The sequence below is a fragment of the Bombina bombina genome, chromosome 3 (genome assembly GCF_027579735.1).
Source record: "Bombina bombina isolate aBomBom1 chromosome 3, aBomBom1.pri, whole genome shotgun sequence".
NCBI classification, from domain to species: Eukaryota; Metazoa; Chordata; class Amphibia; order Anura; family Bombinatoridae; genus Bombina; species Bombina bombina.
In genome coordinates this window covers 477,290,953-477,309,389 of record NC_069501.1, presented here as the reverse complement: position 1 = coordinate 477,309,389, position 18,437 = coordinate 477,290,953, and the positions used below count along the sequence as shown (strand labels likewise).

Sequence of the window (18,437 nt, the reverse complement as noted above, 5' to 3'; positions counted from 1 at the left end):
CTTTGGTGTTTTTACTGGGGTATTATCCACATGGCATAAATTTAGTCACTTAGAAGTGATTTTTGTAGGCCTCATAACTCCGGAGTGGAGTGGGAGGGGCCTAATTTCGCACCTCAGATGCGCATTTAGAATTGAAAGTCTGTTCATGCTGCTTCACATGGAGGGTCCAGCTGCTGATTGAGGGCCTAAAAGAAGTTTTATTCCCCCAAATCTGATCCCTAAGGGCAGGTAGGGCCACGGCTGTAAGCTACGGCAAGGTGCTGTAGTTCATTAACCGGTTGTTGGCTTTAGGCTGCTCCGGTTTGGGCATTAAGGGGTTAATCGTTCTGAAACTTGGGGTGCGATCATATTTAAGCCTTGGGTACATACTGTAAAAATTTCAAAAAGATTGGTGCATTTTTCACTGTTTTGTAAAATTGTGTGCTCTTTTTATTCCTTAAAGGCACAGTAACGTTTTTTCAAATTGTGTTTTTTATTTGATTAAAGTGTTTTCCAAGCTTGCTTGTGTATACTACTAATCTGTTAAACATGTCTGACACTAAGGAAAATCCTTGTTCAATGTGTTTAGAAGCCATGGTGGAACCCCCTCTCAGAATGTGTCCCAATTGCACTAATACTCTATACACTTTAAAGATCATATTGTTGCACTTAAAAGTGTGGCCCTAGATGATTCTCTGACTGAGGAGAATGAGGATAGTCCGTCTACCTCTCCCCATGTGTCACAACCAGTTACGCCCGCTCATGCGATGCCTAGTACCTCTAGTGCGTCTGCCCCTATTACTTTGCAACAACTAGCGACAGTCATGAATAATTCCCTTGCGGCCTTTCTATCCAAACTGCCAGTTTTCCCTACAAAGCGCGACAGCTCTGTGTTAAGAACAGATGATGAGCTTTCTGAAGCTTTGGTAGCCTTATCTGATGTACCCTCACAACACTCCAATGTGGGGGTGAAGGATTTGATGTCTGAGGGCGAAATTTCCGACTCAGGAAAGATTGCTCGCCAGGCAGAGTCAGATTCATTAGCATTTAAATTTAAACTGGAACACCTCCGCGTATTACTCAGGGAGGTATTAGCCACTCTGGATGATTGTGACCCTATGGTGGTCCCAGAGAAATTGTGTAAAATGGACAAGTACTTAGAGGTCCCTGTATACACTGATGCGTTTCCGATCCCCAAAAGGGTTGCGAATATTGTTACTAGGGAGGGGGATAGACCAGGTGTCCCTTTTGTTCCCCCCCCCCTATTTTTAAGAAAATGTTCCCCATAACTGACCCCAGGCGGGACTCATGGCAGACGGTCCCTAAGGTAGAGGGGGCTGTTTCTTCACTTGCTAAGCGCACAACTATACCAATTTAAGACAGTTGTGCTTTTAAAGATCCTATGGATAAAAAGTTAGAAGGTTTACTTAAGAAAATTTTTGTTCAACAAGGTTTCCTTCTCCAACCTATTGCCTGCATTATTCCGGTAACTACTGCAGCGGCTTTCTGGTTTGAGGCGCTGGAGGAATCGCTCCAGACGGAGACCTCATATGACGAGATTATGGATAGAATTAAGGCTCTAAAGCTGGCTAATTCTTTTATCACAGATGGCGCTTTCCAGTTAGCTAAGTTAGCGGCAAAAAATTCAGGTTTCGCCATTATGGCGCGCAGAGCACTTTGGCTCAAGTCATGGTCGGCCGATGTGTCGTCAAAATCCAAATTATTAAATATCCCTTTCAAGGGAAAGACCCTTTTCGGCCCAGAATTGAAAGAGATTATTTCAGATATCACAGGGGGAAAGGGCCATGCTCTCCCCCAGGACAAGCCCTTTAAGGCTAGAAACAAAGCTAACTTTCGTTCCTTTCGTAACTTCAGGGGCGGTCCCGCTTCAGCCTCTACAGCGGCAAAGCAAGAGGGTAACGCTTCACAGCCCAAGGCAACCTGGAAGCCTTACCAGGGCTGGAACAAGGGTAAACAGGCCAAAAAGCCTGCAGCTGCTACCAAGACAGCATGAAGGGGTAGCCCCCGATCCGGGACCGGATCTAGTAGGGGGCAGACTCTCTCTCTTCGCTCAGGCCTGGGCAAGAGATGTTCACGATCCCTGGGTATTAGAGATTGTTACCCAGGGATATCTTCTAGATTTCAAGGACTCTCCTCCAAGGGGAAGGTTCCACATTTCTCATCTGTCTACAGACCAGACAAAGAAAAAGGCGTTTTTACGCTGTGTAGAAGATCTACTTACAATGCGAGTGATCCACCCAGTTCCAATTCTTCTCTGGTGGTTGCCTCAGGACCACCTGTCTCAGGGAATATGTTTCCGCAGACCAGAGTGGATCATTGTAACGACCGATGCCAGTCTGTTAGGCTGGGGAGCGGTCTGGGACTTCCGGAAAGCTCAGGGCTTATGGTCTCGGGAAGAAACTCTTCTCCCGATAAACATTCTGGAACTGAGGGCGATATTCAACGCTCTTCAGGCATGGCCTCAACTAGAGGCGGACAAATTTATCAGATTTCAATCGGACAACATCACGACTGTAGCTTACGTCAATCATCAGGGGGGGAAAAAGAGTTCCCTAGGCTGGGGTGCAGTCTGGAAATCCCTGAAAGCACAGGGCTTATGGTCTCGGGAGGAATCTCTCCTCCCGATAAACATTCTAGAGCTGAGAGCGATATTCAATGCGCTTCAGGCGTGGCCTCAGCTAGCTGCGGCCAAATTCATCAGATTTCAGTCGGACAACATCACGACTATAGCCTATATCAATCATCAAGGAGGAACACAGAGTTCTCTAGCGATGATGGAGGTAACCAAAATAATCAGGTGGGCGGAGGATCACTCCTGCCATCTCTCAACAATTCACATCCCAGGAGTAGACAACTGGGAGGCGGATTTTCTAAGTCATCAGACTTTTCACCCGGGGGAGTGGGATCTCCACCCGGAGGTATTTGCCCAGCTGACTCAGCTATGGGGCACTCCAGAGTTGGATCTGATGGAGTCCCGTCAGAACGCCAAACTTTCTCTCTACGGGTCCAGGTCCCGGGACCCCAAGGCGGTATTGATAGATGCTCTAGCAGCGCCTTGGTCCTTCAATCTGGCTTATGTTTTTCCACCGTTTCCTCTCCTTCCTCGTCTGGTCGCCAGAATCAAGCAGGAGAAGGCTTCAGTGATTCTGATAGCGCCTGCGTGGCCACGCAGGACTTGGTATGCAGACCTAGTGGACATGTCATCTGTCCCACCATGGACACTGCCATTGAGGCAGGATCTTCTAATACAGGGTCCGTTCAAGCATCCAAATCTAGTTTCTCTACGTCTGACTGCTTGGAGATTGAACACTTAATTCTATCAAAGTGTGGTTTCTCTGAGTCAGTTATAGATACTCTGATTCAGGCTAGAAAGCCTGTCACCAGGAAAATCTACCATAAGATATGGCGGAAATATCTCTGTTGGTGTGAATCCAAGGGTTACTCATGGAGTAAGATTATGATTCCCAGGATATTGGCTTTTCTCCAAGAAGGATTGGAGAAAGGTTTGTCAGCTAGTTCCTTAAAAGGACAAATATCTGCTTTGTCTATCCTGTTACACAAGCGTCTGGCAGAGGTACCAGACGTTCAAGCGTTTGCTCAGGCTTTAGTCAGAATCAAGCCTGTCTATAAACCTGTGGCTCCGCCATGGAGTCTAAATCTAGTTCTTTCAGTTCTTCAAGGGGTTCCGTTTGAACCCTTACATTCCATAGATATTAAGTTGTTATCTTGGAAAGTTTTGTTTTTAGTAGCTATCTCTTCTGCTCGAAGAGTTTCAGAATTATCTGCCTTACAGTGTGATTCACCTTACCTGGTGTTCCACGCAGATAAGATAGTTTTGCGTACCAAGCCTGGTTTTCTTCCTAAAGTTGTTTCTAACAAGAATATTAACCAGGAAATAGTTGTTCCTTCTCTGTGTCCTAATCCATCTTCAAAGAAGGAACGTCTACTACACAATCTTGATGTTGTTCGTGCTTTAAAGTTCTATTTACAAGCAACTAAGGATTTCAGACAAACACCTTCCTTGTTTGTTATCTATTCTGGTAAGAGGAGAGGTCAGAAAGCGACTGCTACCTCTCTTTCTTTTTGGCTGAAAAGCATCATCCGTTTGGCCTATGAGACTGCGGGCCAGCAGCCTCCTGAACGTATTACTGCTCATTCTACCAGAGCAGTGGCTTCCACATGGGCTTTCAAAAATGAGGCTTCTGTTGAACAGATTTGTAAGGCAGCGACTTAGTCTTCACTGCATACTTTTGCCAAATTTTACATATTTGATACTTTTGCTTCTTCGGAGGCTATTTTTGGGAGAAAGGTTTTGCAAGCAGTGGTGCCTTCCGTTTAAGGTACCTGTCTTGTTCCCTCCCTTCATCCGTGTCCTAAAGCTTTGGTATTGGTATCCCACAAGTAAAGGATGAATCCGTGGACTGGATACACCTTGCAAGAGAAAACAGAATTTATGCTTACCTGATAAATTACTTTCTCTTGTGGTGTATCCAGTCCACGGCCCGCCCTGGCATTTACGTCAGGTAAATTTTTTTTGTTTAAACTACAGTCACCACTGCACCCTATGGTTTCTCCTTTTTCTTCCTAACCTTTGGTCGAATTACTGGGGGGTGGAGCTAAGGGGGGAGCTATATGGACAGCTTTGCTGTGTGCTCTCTTTGCCACTTCCTGTAGGGAATGAGAATATCCCACAAGTAAAGGATGAATCCGTGGACTGGATACACCGCAAGAGAAAGTAATTTATCAGGTAAGCATAAATTCTGTTTTTGATGAATTGCATGTACTCAAGATGAATGAAAAAACATATTTTAGATTTTTTTTTTTATTAATTTGAGGCTATGTTATCAAACCCACCAATAATAATGCATTGAATTTGAAAAACACACTAAAACTCTTCCAATATTTTTCTAATGGATTGGAATATATTTCAACCGATATCAAAATTTTCTCTAGCTCAAGCTATAATTTTGTTCTATTTTGGGTTATGTGATTAACACGCTATTAAAGGGAATTCTAAAACCACTGGCCTTAAAGGGACATGATAACCACTTTAAATTGATGCAGCATAATTGTAAAAAGCTGACAAGAAATTTTCTCCTGAACAAACATCTCTGTAAAAAAAAAAAAAGAAGATATTTGACGTAAAAATCTCCTCAGTAGCCAAATACTATTGTAGAGGGACTTTAAGGAGCCAATCAGGATGCTAGTCCTGGGACCTGAAAGGAAGCGTGCATCTGGCATGTGCAGGCACAGTCATGTTATTTCCCTCCTCAGTTTAAAGGGACAGTCTAGACCCAATACATAATTTTGATTACTTATTGTTACATACTAGAGAAGCATCCTGCAACTGGACACACATCTATAAGCTTGTAATAAGTACATAAAAACATTTATTTAAATATTCATAGTTTGTTAGAAGGTGAAAATGTCCGCCAAGCTCTGCTTACCTATTGTATGTATATTTTGTATGTTACGTTTCTCCAATCACGATCAGCTCTTAAATAAGTTTTCCTATTCACACATGCTGATTTGTGCACGGGCAATTTGAAATAGCTAACTGAAAAATATTAAACGTGCACTGCTAAACTTTCATTGGAGAAAACAGCTAACTGAACAAGAAGAAAGCTGTGGGCAGAGCTTGGTGGCCATTTTCGGCTGCTAAGAAACGATTATTACAAGCTTATAGATGTGGAACCGGTTGCAAGATGCTTGTCTGGTATGTAACAATAATTGGGTCTATACTGTCCCTTTAAGGAAGTTTACTATGACATTTTTCAAGATTTTAGTGAAATCTCAGTAGATTACAGTAAAGCAAAGTGTAACATCAACACTGCTGATGTTAATTGGCTATTGTTTAGTTTTTCTCCAATTTACAGCTGGACAGCAGCTGAAGAATAATTGTTTACACAGCACTTACTATTGAGAGCTGAATAATTTTTGAGGTAAAATGTCTTCCATTTTTACATAGAGATGATCAGGTGATATTTTCTTGTCAGCTTTTTAGTTTTGCTGCATCATTTTCAAGTGATTTAGGATATGGATATTATGTCCCTTTAAAGAATCAGGTCAAAGATGTCTTAAAAATGATTGTCTGTGTTGAGTCTTATTTATGTAGGCGGAGTTCTACATTTGTCTTACCTTTGTCCTGTATCGTTTTTGTTGTTGATTATGACAGTAACACAAGGCCCGACAAATCTAGGCGCCTAGACACCACTGGCACCTTTAAATTAACCCCTGGTGCCCAGATTTTGATCCCCCAAAGTGTCCTCCCAGTTGCCCCACCAACCACTATTAGCCGTTACCAGCCACAGCTAAATTTAGCCCGGTGCGGCTGGTTAATTTCCAGGCCACGCTCAAGTTGACTACAGGCCCCAGAATGCTACCATATTTGTAAACTGAATTAAAGGGATTTTTAATAGATTCATTGACTTGTAGATTAGAGGAACTATAGAAGATGGCTGTGTCCTAAACGTAGAACCATGAATTTAAAAAAAAGAGATCTGGGGGGCGGAGTCCGGAGCCCATGAGAGCAGTCGCATATCCTTGCTGCTCTGATCCTCATTATACAATATATACCTATATTTACCTTTTTTAATAGAGTTTGATCTTGGGAAAATTTGCCCAACACATCCTGGACTCTTATCTAACAGTTGGCGTAATCTAAACTTGGATGTTATTTTTTTTTAAATCCTTTTTTTTTAAAATTAGGATCAGAGCTCTCTTTTGAATCTCTATCAGTGGCGGCCATCTTTCCACCCTCGTGGCTGAGGATTTTTATAATTCTACCCGGATTACCAAGCTATGCCGAGGACTTTTACCATCTTTTAGACCCCCCCGGCGGGTTCTCTCTGTAGACCTGTCGTTTATTTCAGTGCTACCTCGCAAGTCACTGTAATAAAAGTACTGATTGCTATCACCAAGAGGCACTGAGTGTGCTTTATTGTACAATGCCCGATGCGCTCAAATTGCCTGCGGAGATGGTACATAAGATATTAAGGGAGATTAACAATTTACTGATCTCGCATCATGCTGCATTCACTAAGATCCTGTCGCAAAACTGCTGCCCCACGCTACAGGATGCACAATATGGAGAGCATAGGACTGAGAACTTGAGGCCATCGTTAACCCCTGCTGACAAGGAGGAAGCTGCCTATGACAATGACACCAACACCCAGATTAAGCAAAGTTTGTTACCGGAGTCCTTGGATAGCCACATCGGAGCGCCTGTAAGCCTAACAACTCCCCTTGTGGACCCCTATGTGACAGCCTTTAATATGCCGGGGGAGTACATTAACGCAGAAGCAACGCTACTGAATTCAACAGGCACCTCACGATGTCAGTCTCTTATCTTACCCTCTTGCTTGCCGCACCTTCGGGGCCTTCTCCTGGAGCACCGTTCGCAAGTAGAAGTAGCTGTTCGGCGTCGCAGCCGACATGCCCTCACAGACTTTGAAATGGCGAAGACTCCTACCATTACTCCTTCAGACTCGCTGAAATTTTCAGCTCAATCCTTCTGGAGTAGTAGCACAGAGCTAAGTCTTGGTTCCCTGACGCCCATTTGGTGTGGCTTTTTTGGAGACTGGAGCAGTTGGGTCAACTTTGTGAACAGACTGGGTATAGGGTAAGACAGCAAGTTTAATGGCCCACTATTTTCTAAGCACTGGCCACTACACCGACATTTCTCAAAATGTCTATTTACTTTAGTTAAAGATTTCTCATCTTGCATGACGACAAACTAGTCTGAACTCTCTTTGCCAGTAAGCTTTGATTACTGTTGCCTAATTTTAAATGTATAAGTTGTTTAATATTACTTTCCATTTTATCTACTGTTATACCAATGTCTTGTGGATGTTTTAACTGTGTATATCTGTCAGCATACTCCTTCTAGACATGAAAGACTGCAAATTTATAGCTGTTTGCTGTATTCCTTTAGGAAAGAGGTGATTTGTAAATGGGGCAGTTCCTTTATTATTTGTAATATGCCAACACAGTAGCCAAGTAACCACACCACTTAGCTATGCTGACATTACATAACTAGATAGGGACTTCGAGTTTCTTAACTTCATTCTGGGTAGTGCCACTCTATAATTAAACCTTGATCCTGCTGTCTGCGGCCGGGACAGTAGGACTTATATTTAGTTCTCTAATTGCTTCGGCAACATCACCTACCTTAGTATAATATGTTAGTCGGTACTCACAATAGGTTCCCTTTTCATTGAGTTGTGTGTGTGAGACCCTTGATCATATTGCACTTGTCTAGCTTGGTCCCTTTATGCTTGTTTCCTTTAATTTTCTTTGTTTCGACTTAGACATGTCTCATCTAAAACTACCCCCCTTTCAAGGATTCCTGAAAATTCATGCAAACTCATAGCTACAAAGTTCATTTGCCATCCACTCACATATTGGTATATAAGGCTTCCTGTTAAAAAAAGTTTTATAAATATTATATAAAGTCTCCCTAAGACCTTTTGGAGCATTGGCTTTGGAACATATTTCCCATTTGCAGCTACTTTAGATTTCTATTGTCTCCGCAGGCTCCATGTATGTACTTATCCCACATATATTCAGCGCTTCTAGAAATATATTGCTTAATTGTAGCACAATTCTTTAGCAATTGGCATGAGTCTGTATCCAGCCTCTTATTATAACCCTCCATGCATTAGCTTAATAAGTTTAAGGCCCAAAAAGTGGCCTAACATCTTACAGGAGGCTCCCATAGCTTGCCAATAAAATTCTAATAAGAAAAATGAGGCTCACTACAGGGATCCATGAGTGGTCCCCTAACATGTAGGATAGTCTTCTATAGCTTTGTGTATCTTATAACATTATGAGGTCCAAAAGTGGCCTCTTATTTTAGTTAGAAGACCTACAGTCCATTTGGCACGCAAGATACTTACTATTTAGTTTTAATCTCTGTTTTCTATTTATGTTGTACAAAACATGTTTAACTGTTGTTTGATCGGTTTTCTTCCATGTAAACTGTACTGAAATATATTGCTGTTATTGTGCCACCAACTGAACCTCAATAAAAATTAAAAAAAAAAAAAAAAAAAAAAAAAAAGAGATCTTATAATTTATATATTGTTTCATAAACTTGAAACACACTAAAACTCTTCCAATATTTTTCTAATGTATTGGAATATATTTCTAGAGATATCAAAATGTTCTCTTTTTTCACTTGTTCGATTTGTAGAGAAACATAAAAGCATTTATTCATTTTTACCATCTGTATTCTTGTTACATTTGTAGTGCTATTGAGAATTTATTTCATTCACTTTTGTTGTTTTGTTTTCTTTTAAGATTTTTTACATTTGCACATTATTATTTGAGAATATGAGCTAAGTATACACGTTTATAATATTATTCTTTATTTATAAAGCGCCAACAAGTTCCGCAACGCTGTCCATGAGTACGAAAGATAAAAGTACAACGATACAATATTTTTAAGAGACACAACACAATTTATCAAGCAAATATAGGAGGAATTAATTACCCTATTCTGGTGGGAATTTACAAGCTATAATTTTGTTCTATTTTGAGTTATGTGATTAACACGCTATAAAAGGGAATTCTAAAACCACTGGCCTTAAAGGGATATGATAACCACTTGAAATTGATACAGCATAATTGTAAAAAGCTGACAAGAAAGTTTCACCTGAACAAACATCTCTGTAAAAAAAAGAAGATATTTGACGTAAAAATGTCCTCAGTAGCCAAATACTATTTGTAAAGGGACTTTAATCAGCCAATCAGGATGCTAGTCCTGGGACCTGAAAGGAAGTGTGCATCTGGCATGTGCAGGCACAGTCATGTTATTTCCCTCCTCAGTTTAAAGGGACAGTCTAGACCCAATACATAATTTTGATTACTTATTGTTAAATACTAGAGAAGCATCCTGCAACTGGACACACATCTATGAGTTTTTAATAAGAACATAAAAACATTTAAATATTCATAGTTTGTCAGGAGTTGAAAATGTCCGCCAAGCTCTGCTTACCTATTGTATGTATATTTTAGTATGTTACGTTTCTCCAATCACGATCAGCTCTTAAATAAGTTTTCCTATTCACACATGCTGATTTGTGCACGGGCAATTTGAAATAGCTAACTGAAAAATATTAAACGTGCATTGCTAAACTTTCATTGGAGAAAACAGCTAACTGAACAAGACGAAAGCTATGGGCAGAACTTTGTGGCCATTTTCGGTTGCTAAGAAACGATTATTACAAGCTTATAGGTGTGGAACCGGTTGCAAGATGCTTGTCTGGTATGTAACAATAAGTTATAAAGTATTGGGTCTATACTGTCCCTTTAAGGAAGTTTACTATGACATTTTTCAAGATTTTAGTGAAATCTCAGGAGATTACAGTAAATCAAAGTGTAACATCAACACTGCTGATGTTAATTGGCTATTGTTTAGTTTTTCTCCAACTTACAGCTGGACAGCAGCTGAAGAATAATTGTTCACACAGCACTTACTATTGAGAGTTGAATAATTTTTTAGGTAAAATATCTTCCATTTTTACATAGATATGATCAGGTGATATTTTCTTGTTAGCTTTTTAGTTTTGCTGCATCATTTTCAAGTGATTTGGGATATGGATATTATGTCCCTTTAAAGAATCAGGTCAAAGATGTCTTAAAAATGATTGTCTGTGTTGAGTCTTATTTATGTAGACAGAGTTCTACATTTGTCTTACCTTTGTCCTGTATCTTTTTTGTTGTTGATTATGACAGTAACACAAGGCCCGACAAATCCAGGCGCCTAGGCACCACTGGCACCTTGAAATTAACCCCTGGTGCCCAGATTTTGATCCCCCAAAGTGTCCTCCCAGTTGCCCCACCGACCACTATTAGCTGTTACCAGCCACAGCTAAATTTAGCCCGGTGCGGCTGGTTAATTTCCAGGCCACGCTCAAGTTGGCTCCAGAATGCTGCCATATTTGTAAACTGAATTAAAGGGTTTCAAATAGTTTAATTGACTTGTAGATTAGAGGAACTATAGAAGATGGCTGTGTCCTAAACGTAGAACCATGAATTTAAGAAAAGAGATCTTATACTAACTAATTTATATTTTGTTTCATAAACTTGAAAGACAGATGTTCTTTATAAGGAGGTCTCCTTTGATCAGGGTCAAGTAAATAAAAGTCAAGAAATATTGGATAACCAGTAAGTTTGCCTGTGTCATCATTCGATAGAAATAAAGATTTAAATAGACCAATCTCAAGTAATACATATTCAATTTATTAAAGGGACAGTAACAGCTATTAGGATGGTTACTACTCACCATGCCATTGTTTTTCCTCCCTCTTTAAAGCCATTCTTTTATTTTAACCCATTACAGAAGCCTGTTGGTAAAGCTACACTGGGCGCCGCCATCTTGTAACACATGTATTATTGCATCCTGTTATAGAGGAAGTGCACTTTCACAGATCAGTGATGCTACTGCCTTTGGACAGCTGTAGCTGCACTTTAGCTTAGCTTACACAACAGGAAACAGAAGCTTTACATATTTGTAGGTTTTTTTTACTCTTTTTAAACGTTACATATCAAATATATAAAAAGGCCTCAGGAATAATAAAGAGCAATGTGCTCACTGCGAAAATGTACAGCTCTCGCTCAGTATTGTGCACTTTTAACTGAAGATAATAAGGCTTGTCAAGAAGATAACAATATAACTGATTTGTGAGTGCCCACCACTTCTGTCACAGTGTGTGAGTCTACTTAAAATCCAAGATGGTGGCGCCCAGTGTGAAGATTTAGAGCCTCACTAACCAGCACTTGTAAAGGGTTAAAATACGAAAATAAAGCTGCAGGAACCAGGTAAAAAACAATAGCATAGTGAGTAGTAACTATGCTTCTGTAGTTATACCTAGCAGTTTAATGTCCCTTTAAATATATGAAAAACAGAATTGCAATTTCTTAATGAAATCAGACTTTTAACTGAAGAGATGTTAGGAGCAATAAGTGTTACAGAGTTCAAGTAAAACAAGGATACAAATATAAAAATAAACTATATATACATAAGCCAATCCAGCCACAAATATTCATATAAAACAGAACTTGCCCATTGGGGTCTGAAACAGGATGACATTTCGGCCCTTAAAGGGACATGAAACCCAACATTTTTATTTCATGATTTAGGTAGAGCATGTCATTTTAAACAACTTTCCAGTTTACTTCTATTATCAAATTTGCTTCATTTTGGTATCATTTGTTGAAGGAGCAGAAATGCACTACTGGTTTCTAACTGAACAGATGGGTGAGCCAATGACAATCGGTATATACTATATGCAGCCACCAATCAGCAGCTAGAACCTAGGTTTTTTGCTGCTACTGAGGTTACCTAGATAAACCTTTCAGCAAAGGATAACAAGAGATGGAAGCAAATTAAGTAATAGAAGTAAATTGAAAAGTTGTTTAAAACTGTATGCTCTGTCTAAATCATGAATGTCTAAATATGTCTTTACTGTCTCTTTAATCTTGATTAAAAAAATGAAATACCATTTTTTTTTTCTTTTAATACTCAGAGAGTTTTAAATTTACTGTTATTTAAAATATTTTTTTACAAAAATAAGTTATTTGTTTAATTTCTGCCGTGTTCTAGTTTCACAAACATTTGTGCATTCTCTTCAACTACAATTGATTTATTTGGAACAGTTGATTTTCTTCAATCAGTTGATTTTTGTAACAGGTTTCTCAACTCCCAAGATTCTGCAGGCGTATAATATGTACTTTGAATGTCCTTAAAAAGACTTAAACCACCTTGTAATTGCATAACATTTATGTAGTCTAGCAATCAAGTAAACATACCAGTTAAGTGTGAAACCTTTCTTAATACATTAACATTTTGTTTGCTGCAATTGTTTTTCAGTGGCCAAAATCTACCACCACTTGCCTTATTTGGAGGAGCCGCTTTAAACTTGTTATTGGAGTACACAATGCTAGCCACTCACATTTTGTTAGCAAAACATGCATTGTTTTACAGTATCTTATCACCTCTACTGAGACCATTAGGAACAGATATGCAGCAGGGTTAGGCTTGGGAAGTCTGCAGTGTTCACTTCCAATTCTCAGAATTGGAAGCTCCATAATATTCATATTTAAAATACAGAAAAAGGAGGCAAAATAAATAATGGAATTATAATGTAAAGGTTTTTTTACAAAGCATAATTGAACATTTTATATTACAAGTCCCTTTAAATGTTTTTTTTTCATGTTTGCTTTATGCTTTTCACAATTTTTATCTGGGTCTTCTCCCACAAATATCCTTTTCTAAATCTATGTGTGATATTTTTTCTCTATGTACATGGAAGATTAATCACGGTGACTGGTTTTGTGGGAAAGCAGTAGGGCTGGTCAAAATCAGAGTGCACGGATTCCTGTGCCACGTCTACATCACCCATGTGAGTAACTAATAACTTGTTTCAAGACTCTAAAAACATCACTATTTACCCAAATGTTGAAGCACTTGAAAAAGCTGACTAGAAAATATCACCTGAACATCTCTATGTAAAAAAAGGAAGAAATTGTACCTCAAAGTTCCTAAGTATTTACACCCCACTGTAAAGAGACTTTAACGGGACAGTCTACACCACATTTTTTATTGTTTAAAAAGATAGGTAATCATTTTATTATCCATTCCCCAGTTTTACATAACCAACACAGTCATATTAATATACCTTTTTCCTCTGTGATTACCTTGTATCTAAGCCTCTGCAGACTACCCCCTTACCTCAGTTCTTTTGACAAACTTGCATTTTAACCAATCAGTGCTGACTTATAAGTAACTCCATTGGAGTGAGCACAATGTAATCTATGTGACACACATGAACTAGCACTGCCTAACTGTTAAAAACTGTCAAAATGCACTAAGATAAGAGACGGCCTCCAACACTTAAAAAATTAGTATATGAGCTAACTTAGATTTAGCTTTTAACAAAGAATACTAACAGAATAAAGCAAATTTGATGATAAAAGTACATTGGAAAGTTATTTAAAACTGCATGCCCTATCTGAATCATAAAAGTTTAATTTTGACTTGATTGTCCCTTTAAGCAGCCAATCAGGATGCTAGTCCCTGGACTTTCAAGGGAGTTTGCATCTGGCATGTACAGGCACAGTCATGTTATTTTCTTATTGAGTTTAAGGATGTTTACTATGAAATCTCATGAGATCACAACAAAGCAAAGCATGACCTCAGCACTTTGATGCTGATTGACTTTTTTCCCAACTTGCAGCTGGATAGTAGCTGAAGTATAAATGTTCACAGAGCTCTTACTTTTGTGAGTAATAACTTCACTTTTTACATAGAGATGTTTAGGTCATATTTTCTTGTCAGCTTTTTACAGCTATGCTGCATCACTTTCAAGTGATTTAGCATATGAATATTATGTCCCTTTTTTAAAGACTTGACAGTCCATGCATTTAGCGTTTGTTCTATGTTTTGTAGCTTCATGCAGAGTATTGTCGAGAGAAAGACTGTTATCAATCCCATCGCATCCTTCAGAGTTGGGAATTGGCACAGTTTATACGGTGAGCGGTGGGAGGATATATGGAAGAGCAGAGTAAGAGCGTGTGGAAAGGTGTGAAAGAATCCAAGCGGTAGGGTGTAGTGTAATATAGTTTGCCGTGAGGAAGAGAGTATTTTATGAATAAAAGGAATAATATAAAGGGAGTTTGTTGTCTTTTTTGTTTGTTTTGTATAAAAAGAACATTTTAAAATATAGTTCTTGTTCTGAGAATAATGCATTTTCCTGACTTAAATAAATTTCAGCCAGATTACGAGTTTTGCGTAATCTTTTTCCCTAACGCTGCTATTACGAGTCTTGTAGGTATAGGTGTACCGCACACGTTTTTGGCCATCACGCAACGTTAGTACCGCACTTTTAAAAAAGTCCTTTTTCAATGGGACTTTCATAGCGCCCGAATTACGACTTTTGCCTGGGAGGCCAAAAAGTGAGCGGTACACCCTATATTGACCAGGTTCGTACCGCCATCTAAAGTCAGTAGTTATGAAATTTACGTTACAAAGCTGTACCATAAAACTCATAACTAAAGTGTTAAAAAGTACACTAACACCCATAAACTACCTATTAACCCCTAAACCGAGGCCCTCCCGCATCGCAAATATTAAAATAAAATTATTAACCCCTAATGTGACGCTCCGGACATCGCCGCCACTTAAAAAATGTATTAACCCCTATTCCGCTGCTCCCCGACATCGTCGCCACTATAATTAAATGACTAGCCCCTAAACCGCTGCCCTCCCACATCGCAAACACTATTTAAATATTATTAACCCCTAATCTGCCGTCCGCTCACTCCGCCGCTATAATAAACCTATTAACCCCTAAACCTAACCCTAACGTAACCCTAACACCCCCTAACTTAAATATAATTAAAATAAATCTAAATAAAACCTACTATTAATAACTAACTAATTCCTATTTAAAAGTAAATAATTGCTTACCTGTAAAATAAACTCTAAGCTAGCTACAATATAACTAATAGTTACATTGTATCTATCTTAGGTTTTATTTTTATTTCACAGCTAAGTTTGTATTTATTTTAACTAGGTAGACTAGTTAGTAAATAGTTATTAACTATTTACTAGCTACCTAGTTAAAATAAATACAAAGTTACCTGTAAAATAAAACCTAACCTGAGTTACACTAACACCTAACATTACAATAAAATTAAATAAATTAAATTAACAAAATACATTTATCTAAATTACAAAAAAAATAAACACTAAATTACACAAAATAAAAAAAGAAGTTATCAAAAATAAAAGCGAATTACTCCTAATCTAATAGCCCTATCAAAATAACCCCCTTCTCCCAAAAATAAAAAAAAACCCTAGCCTACACTAAACTGCCAATGGCCCTTAAAAGGCATTGCCCAAAAGAAATCAGCTTTTTTACCTGTAAAAAAAAAAATGCAAACAACCACCCACACAACCAAACCCCCCAAATAAAATCCTATCTAAATAAACCTATGCTCCCCATTGCCCAAAACCCTAAGTTAAAAATTAAACCCACCCAATAAACCCTTAAAAAAACCAAACACTAACCCCCGACGATCCACTTACAATTTTGGAAGACTGGACATCCATCCTCATCCAGGCGGCAGAAGTCTTCATCCAAGCGGGCAGAAGTCCTCCTCGAAGCCGGCAGAAGTCTTCATCCAAGCGGGCAGAAGTTTTCATCCAGACGGCATCTTCTATCTTCATCCATCCGGCGCGGGTCCATCTTCAAGACATCCGGCGCGGAGAATCCTCTTCTTCCGATGGCTGTTGAAGAATGAAGTTTCCCTTTAAATGACGTCATCCAAGATGGCGTCCCTTACATTCCGATTGGCTGATAGAATTCTATCAGCCAATAGGAATTAAGGGGGGAAAATCCTATTGGCTGTTGCAATCAGCCAATAGGATTGATCTTTCATCCTATTGGCTGATCCACTTAGCCAATAGGATTGAGCTTACATTCTATTGGCTGATTGGAACCCTTCGAGTAAGGGTTATGTGTGAGGAGGATTGTAATGGATGAAGTGAGATGTGTAAGGTTATGTGTAAGGAGGAGTGTAATGGATGAAGTGAGGTGTGTAAGGGTTATGTGTAAGGAGGAGTGTAATGGATGAAGTGAGGTGTGTAATGTTATGTGTAAGGAGGAGTGTAATGGATGAAGTGAGGTGTGTAAGGGTTATGTGTAAGGAGGAGTGTAATGGATGAAGTGAGGTGTGTAAGGTTATGTGTAAGGAGGAGTGTAATGGATGAAGTGAGGTGTGTAAGGGTTATGTGTAAGGAGGAGTGCAATGGATGAAGTGAGGTGTATAAGGTTATGTGTAAGGAGGAGTGTAATGGATGAAGTAAATGAAAAAAAATATGAATGTTAGGACAAGTCTAATGAAGTTAGGACAAGTCTAATGAAAGAGCAATGCGGAAATAACTGGTTTACCTCTGATCTTAGGCACACCTCTAGGGGATCAGAGGTTGTGATATTAGCTGGAGACCTAAACATGCATCCAGGGGACCTTGGGCTCCGCCTTATTCGTGAATGGACGGAGCTTAAAGATGCATACACAGAATGTTCTGATTATGAAGTAAGCATACAAATATATTCAGCACACCTCCTAGGTTATCTCTTTCCACCTTTATTATTTAACTTTATTACTCTTTTGTCAATTGTTAAACTGTGAAAATTTATTTTTAGGGTCCACCAAATGGCTGTACATTGCTTCCAAGTAACCCATACACAAACCAACAGGAGCTGAAAAATTTTCCTCAAGGCATCAGAATTGATTACATTATGTACCAGGTGACACCCTAGACCAGTGATTTGCAGATATAGTTATATAGCAAGCACAGTACATATAATGTTATGTGTAAAGATAATCACCCTGATAAAGAAAATACATACTCTAATTTGGTATCTAACATTGTCTAATACATTTATGTTATATGCATAGTTGACAGTTGAAATCATGTGCTTTCTCCTCCAGTCGAATCCAAATGTTTCTGTGACTTGTCGTCGAGTCAACACAGGCTCTGGGATTCCTTTAGCAGATATGCACTACTCCGACCATGAGATTGTTACTGCTACCTTGTGTCTTCAGAGGCTATCAGGTGTCAAAAATCAGTGTAGAGAAAATCGTGAGTACCTAAGTGCTTCAATTTTGTCTAGTTAGTCTACAGTTGACAATATAAGGCAGTGTTTCCGAAACCTAGCCCTCAGGACTCTTAACAAGCCAGATATTCATTATAGAAACATAGAATTTGACGGTAGATAAGAACCAAAAAGGCCCATCAAGTCTACCCATATTACATGTTACTTTTTTCTTAGGATAGCCTTATGCATGTCCCAGGCATTTTTGAATTAATTTACAGTCTTTGGGGTCTATTTATATATGTGCGGACAGACATTATCCGCTATAGCGAACCATGTCCGCCGCACATCGATAAATGCCGACAGCATACGCTGTCGGCATTTATCATTGCACCAGCAGTTCTTGTGAACTGCTGGTGCAATACCGCCCCCTGCAGATTTGCGGCCAATCGACCGCTAGCAGGGGGTGTCAATCAGCCCGATCGTACAAGATCGGGTGGATTTGTCACCTCTCTTCCTTCTATCCTCTAAACTATACATATTTTGATCATAGAGTCTTTCTTTGTACGTTTTATATTTTAGACCATGTACCATTTTAGTAGCCCTCTTTAGGACAGCTTCTAGTTTATTTATATCTTTCTGAAGATCTGGTCTCCAGAACTGTACACAGTATTCTGGAGACCATATTGTCAGAAAGATATAAATAAACTAGAAGCTGTCCTAAAGAGGGCTACTAAAATATAAAACGTACAAAGAAAGACTCTATGATCTAAATATGTATAGTTTAGAGGATATAAGGAAAAGAGGTGACATGATAGAATCCTTCAAATA

The 18,437-nt window shown here is 39.1% G+C and overlaps 1 protein-coding gene across 1 annotated transcript in view; it reads left to right on the top strand.

Annotated features, from left to right (window-relative positions):
- The window catches only part of SMPD2 (sphingomyelin phosphodiesterase 2), a 120,708-nt gene that overhangs the window by 76,073 nt on the left and 26,198 nt on the right, over nt 1-18,437 (top strand). The window contains exons 6-10 of the mRNA XM_053706796.1: nt 13,317-13,406; nt 14,453-14,535; nt 16,971-17,103; nt 17,214-17,318; nt 17,503-17,653. Of these exons, the coding sequence (XP_053562771.1) occupies nt 13,317-13,406; nt 14,453-14,535; nt 16,971-17,103; nt 17,214-17,318; nt 17,503-17,653 (562 nt within the window). The remainder of the gene's footprint in view (nt 1-13,316; nt 13,407-14,452; nt 14,536-16,970; nt 17,104-17,213; nt 17,319-17,502; nt 17,654-18,437) is intronic.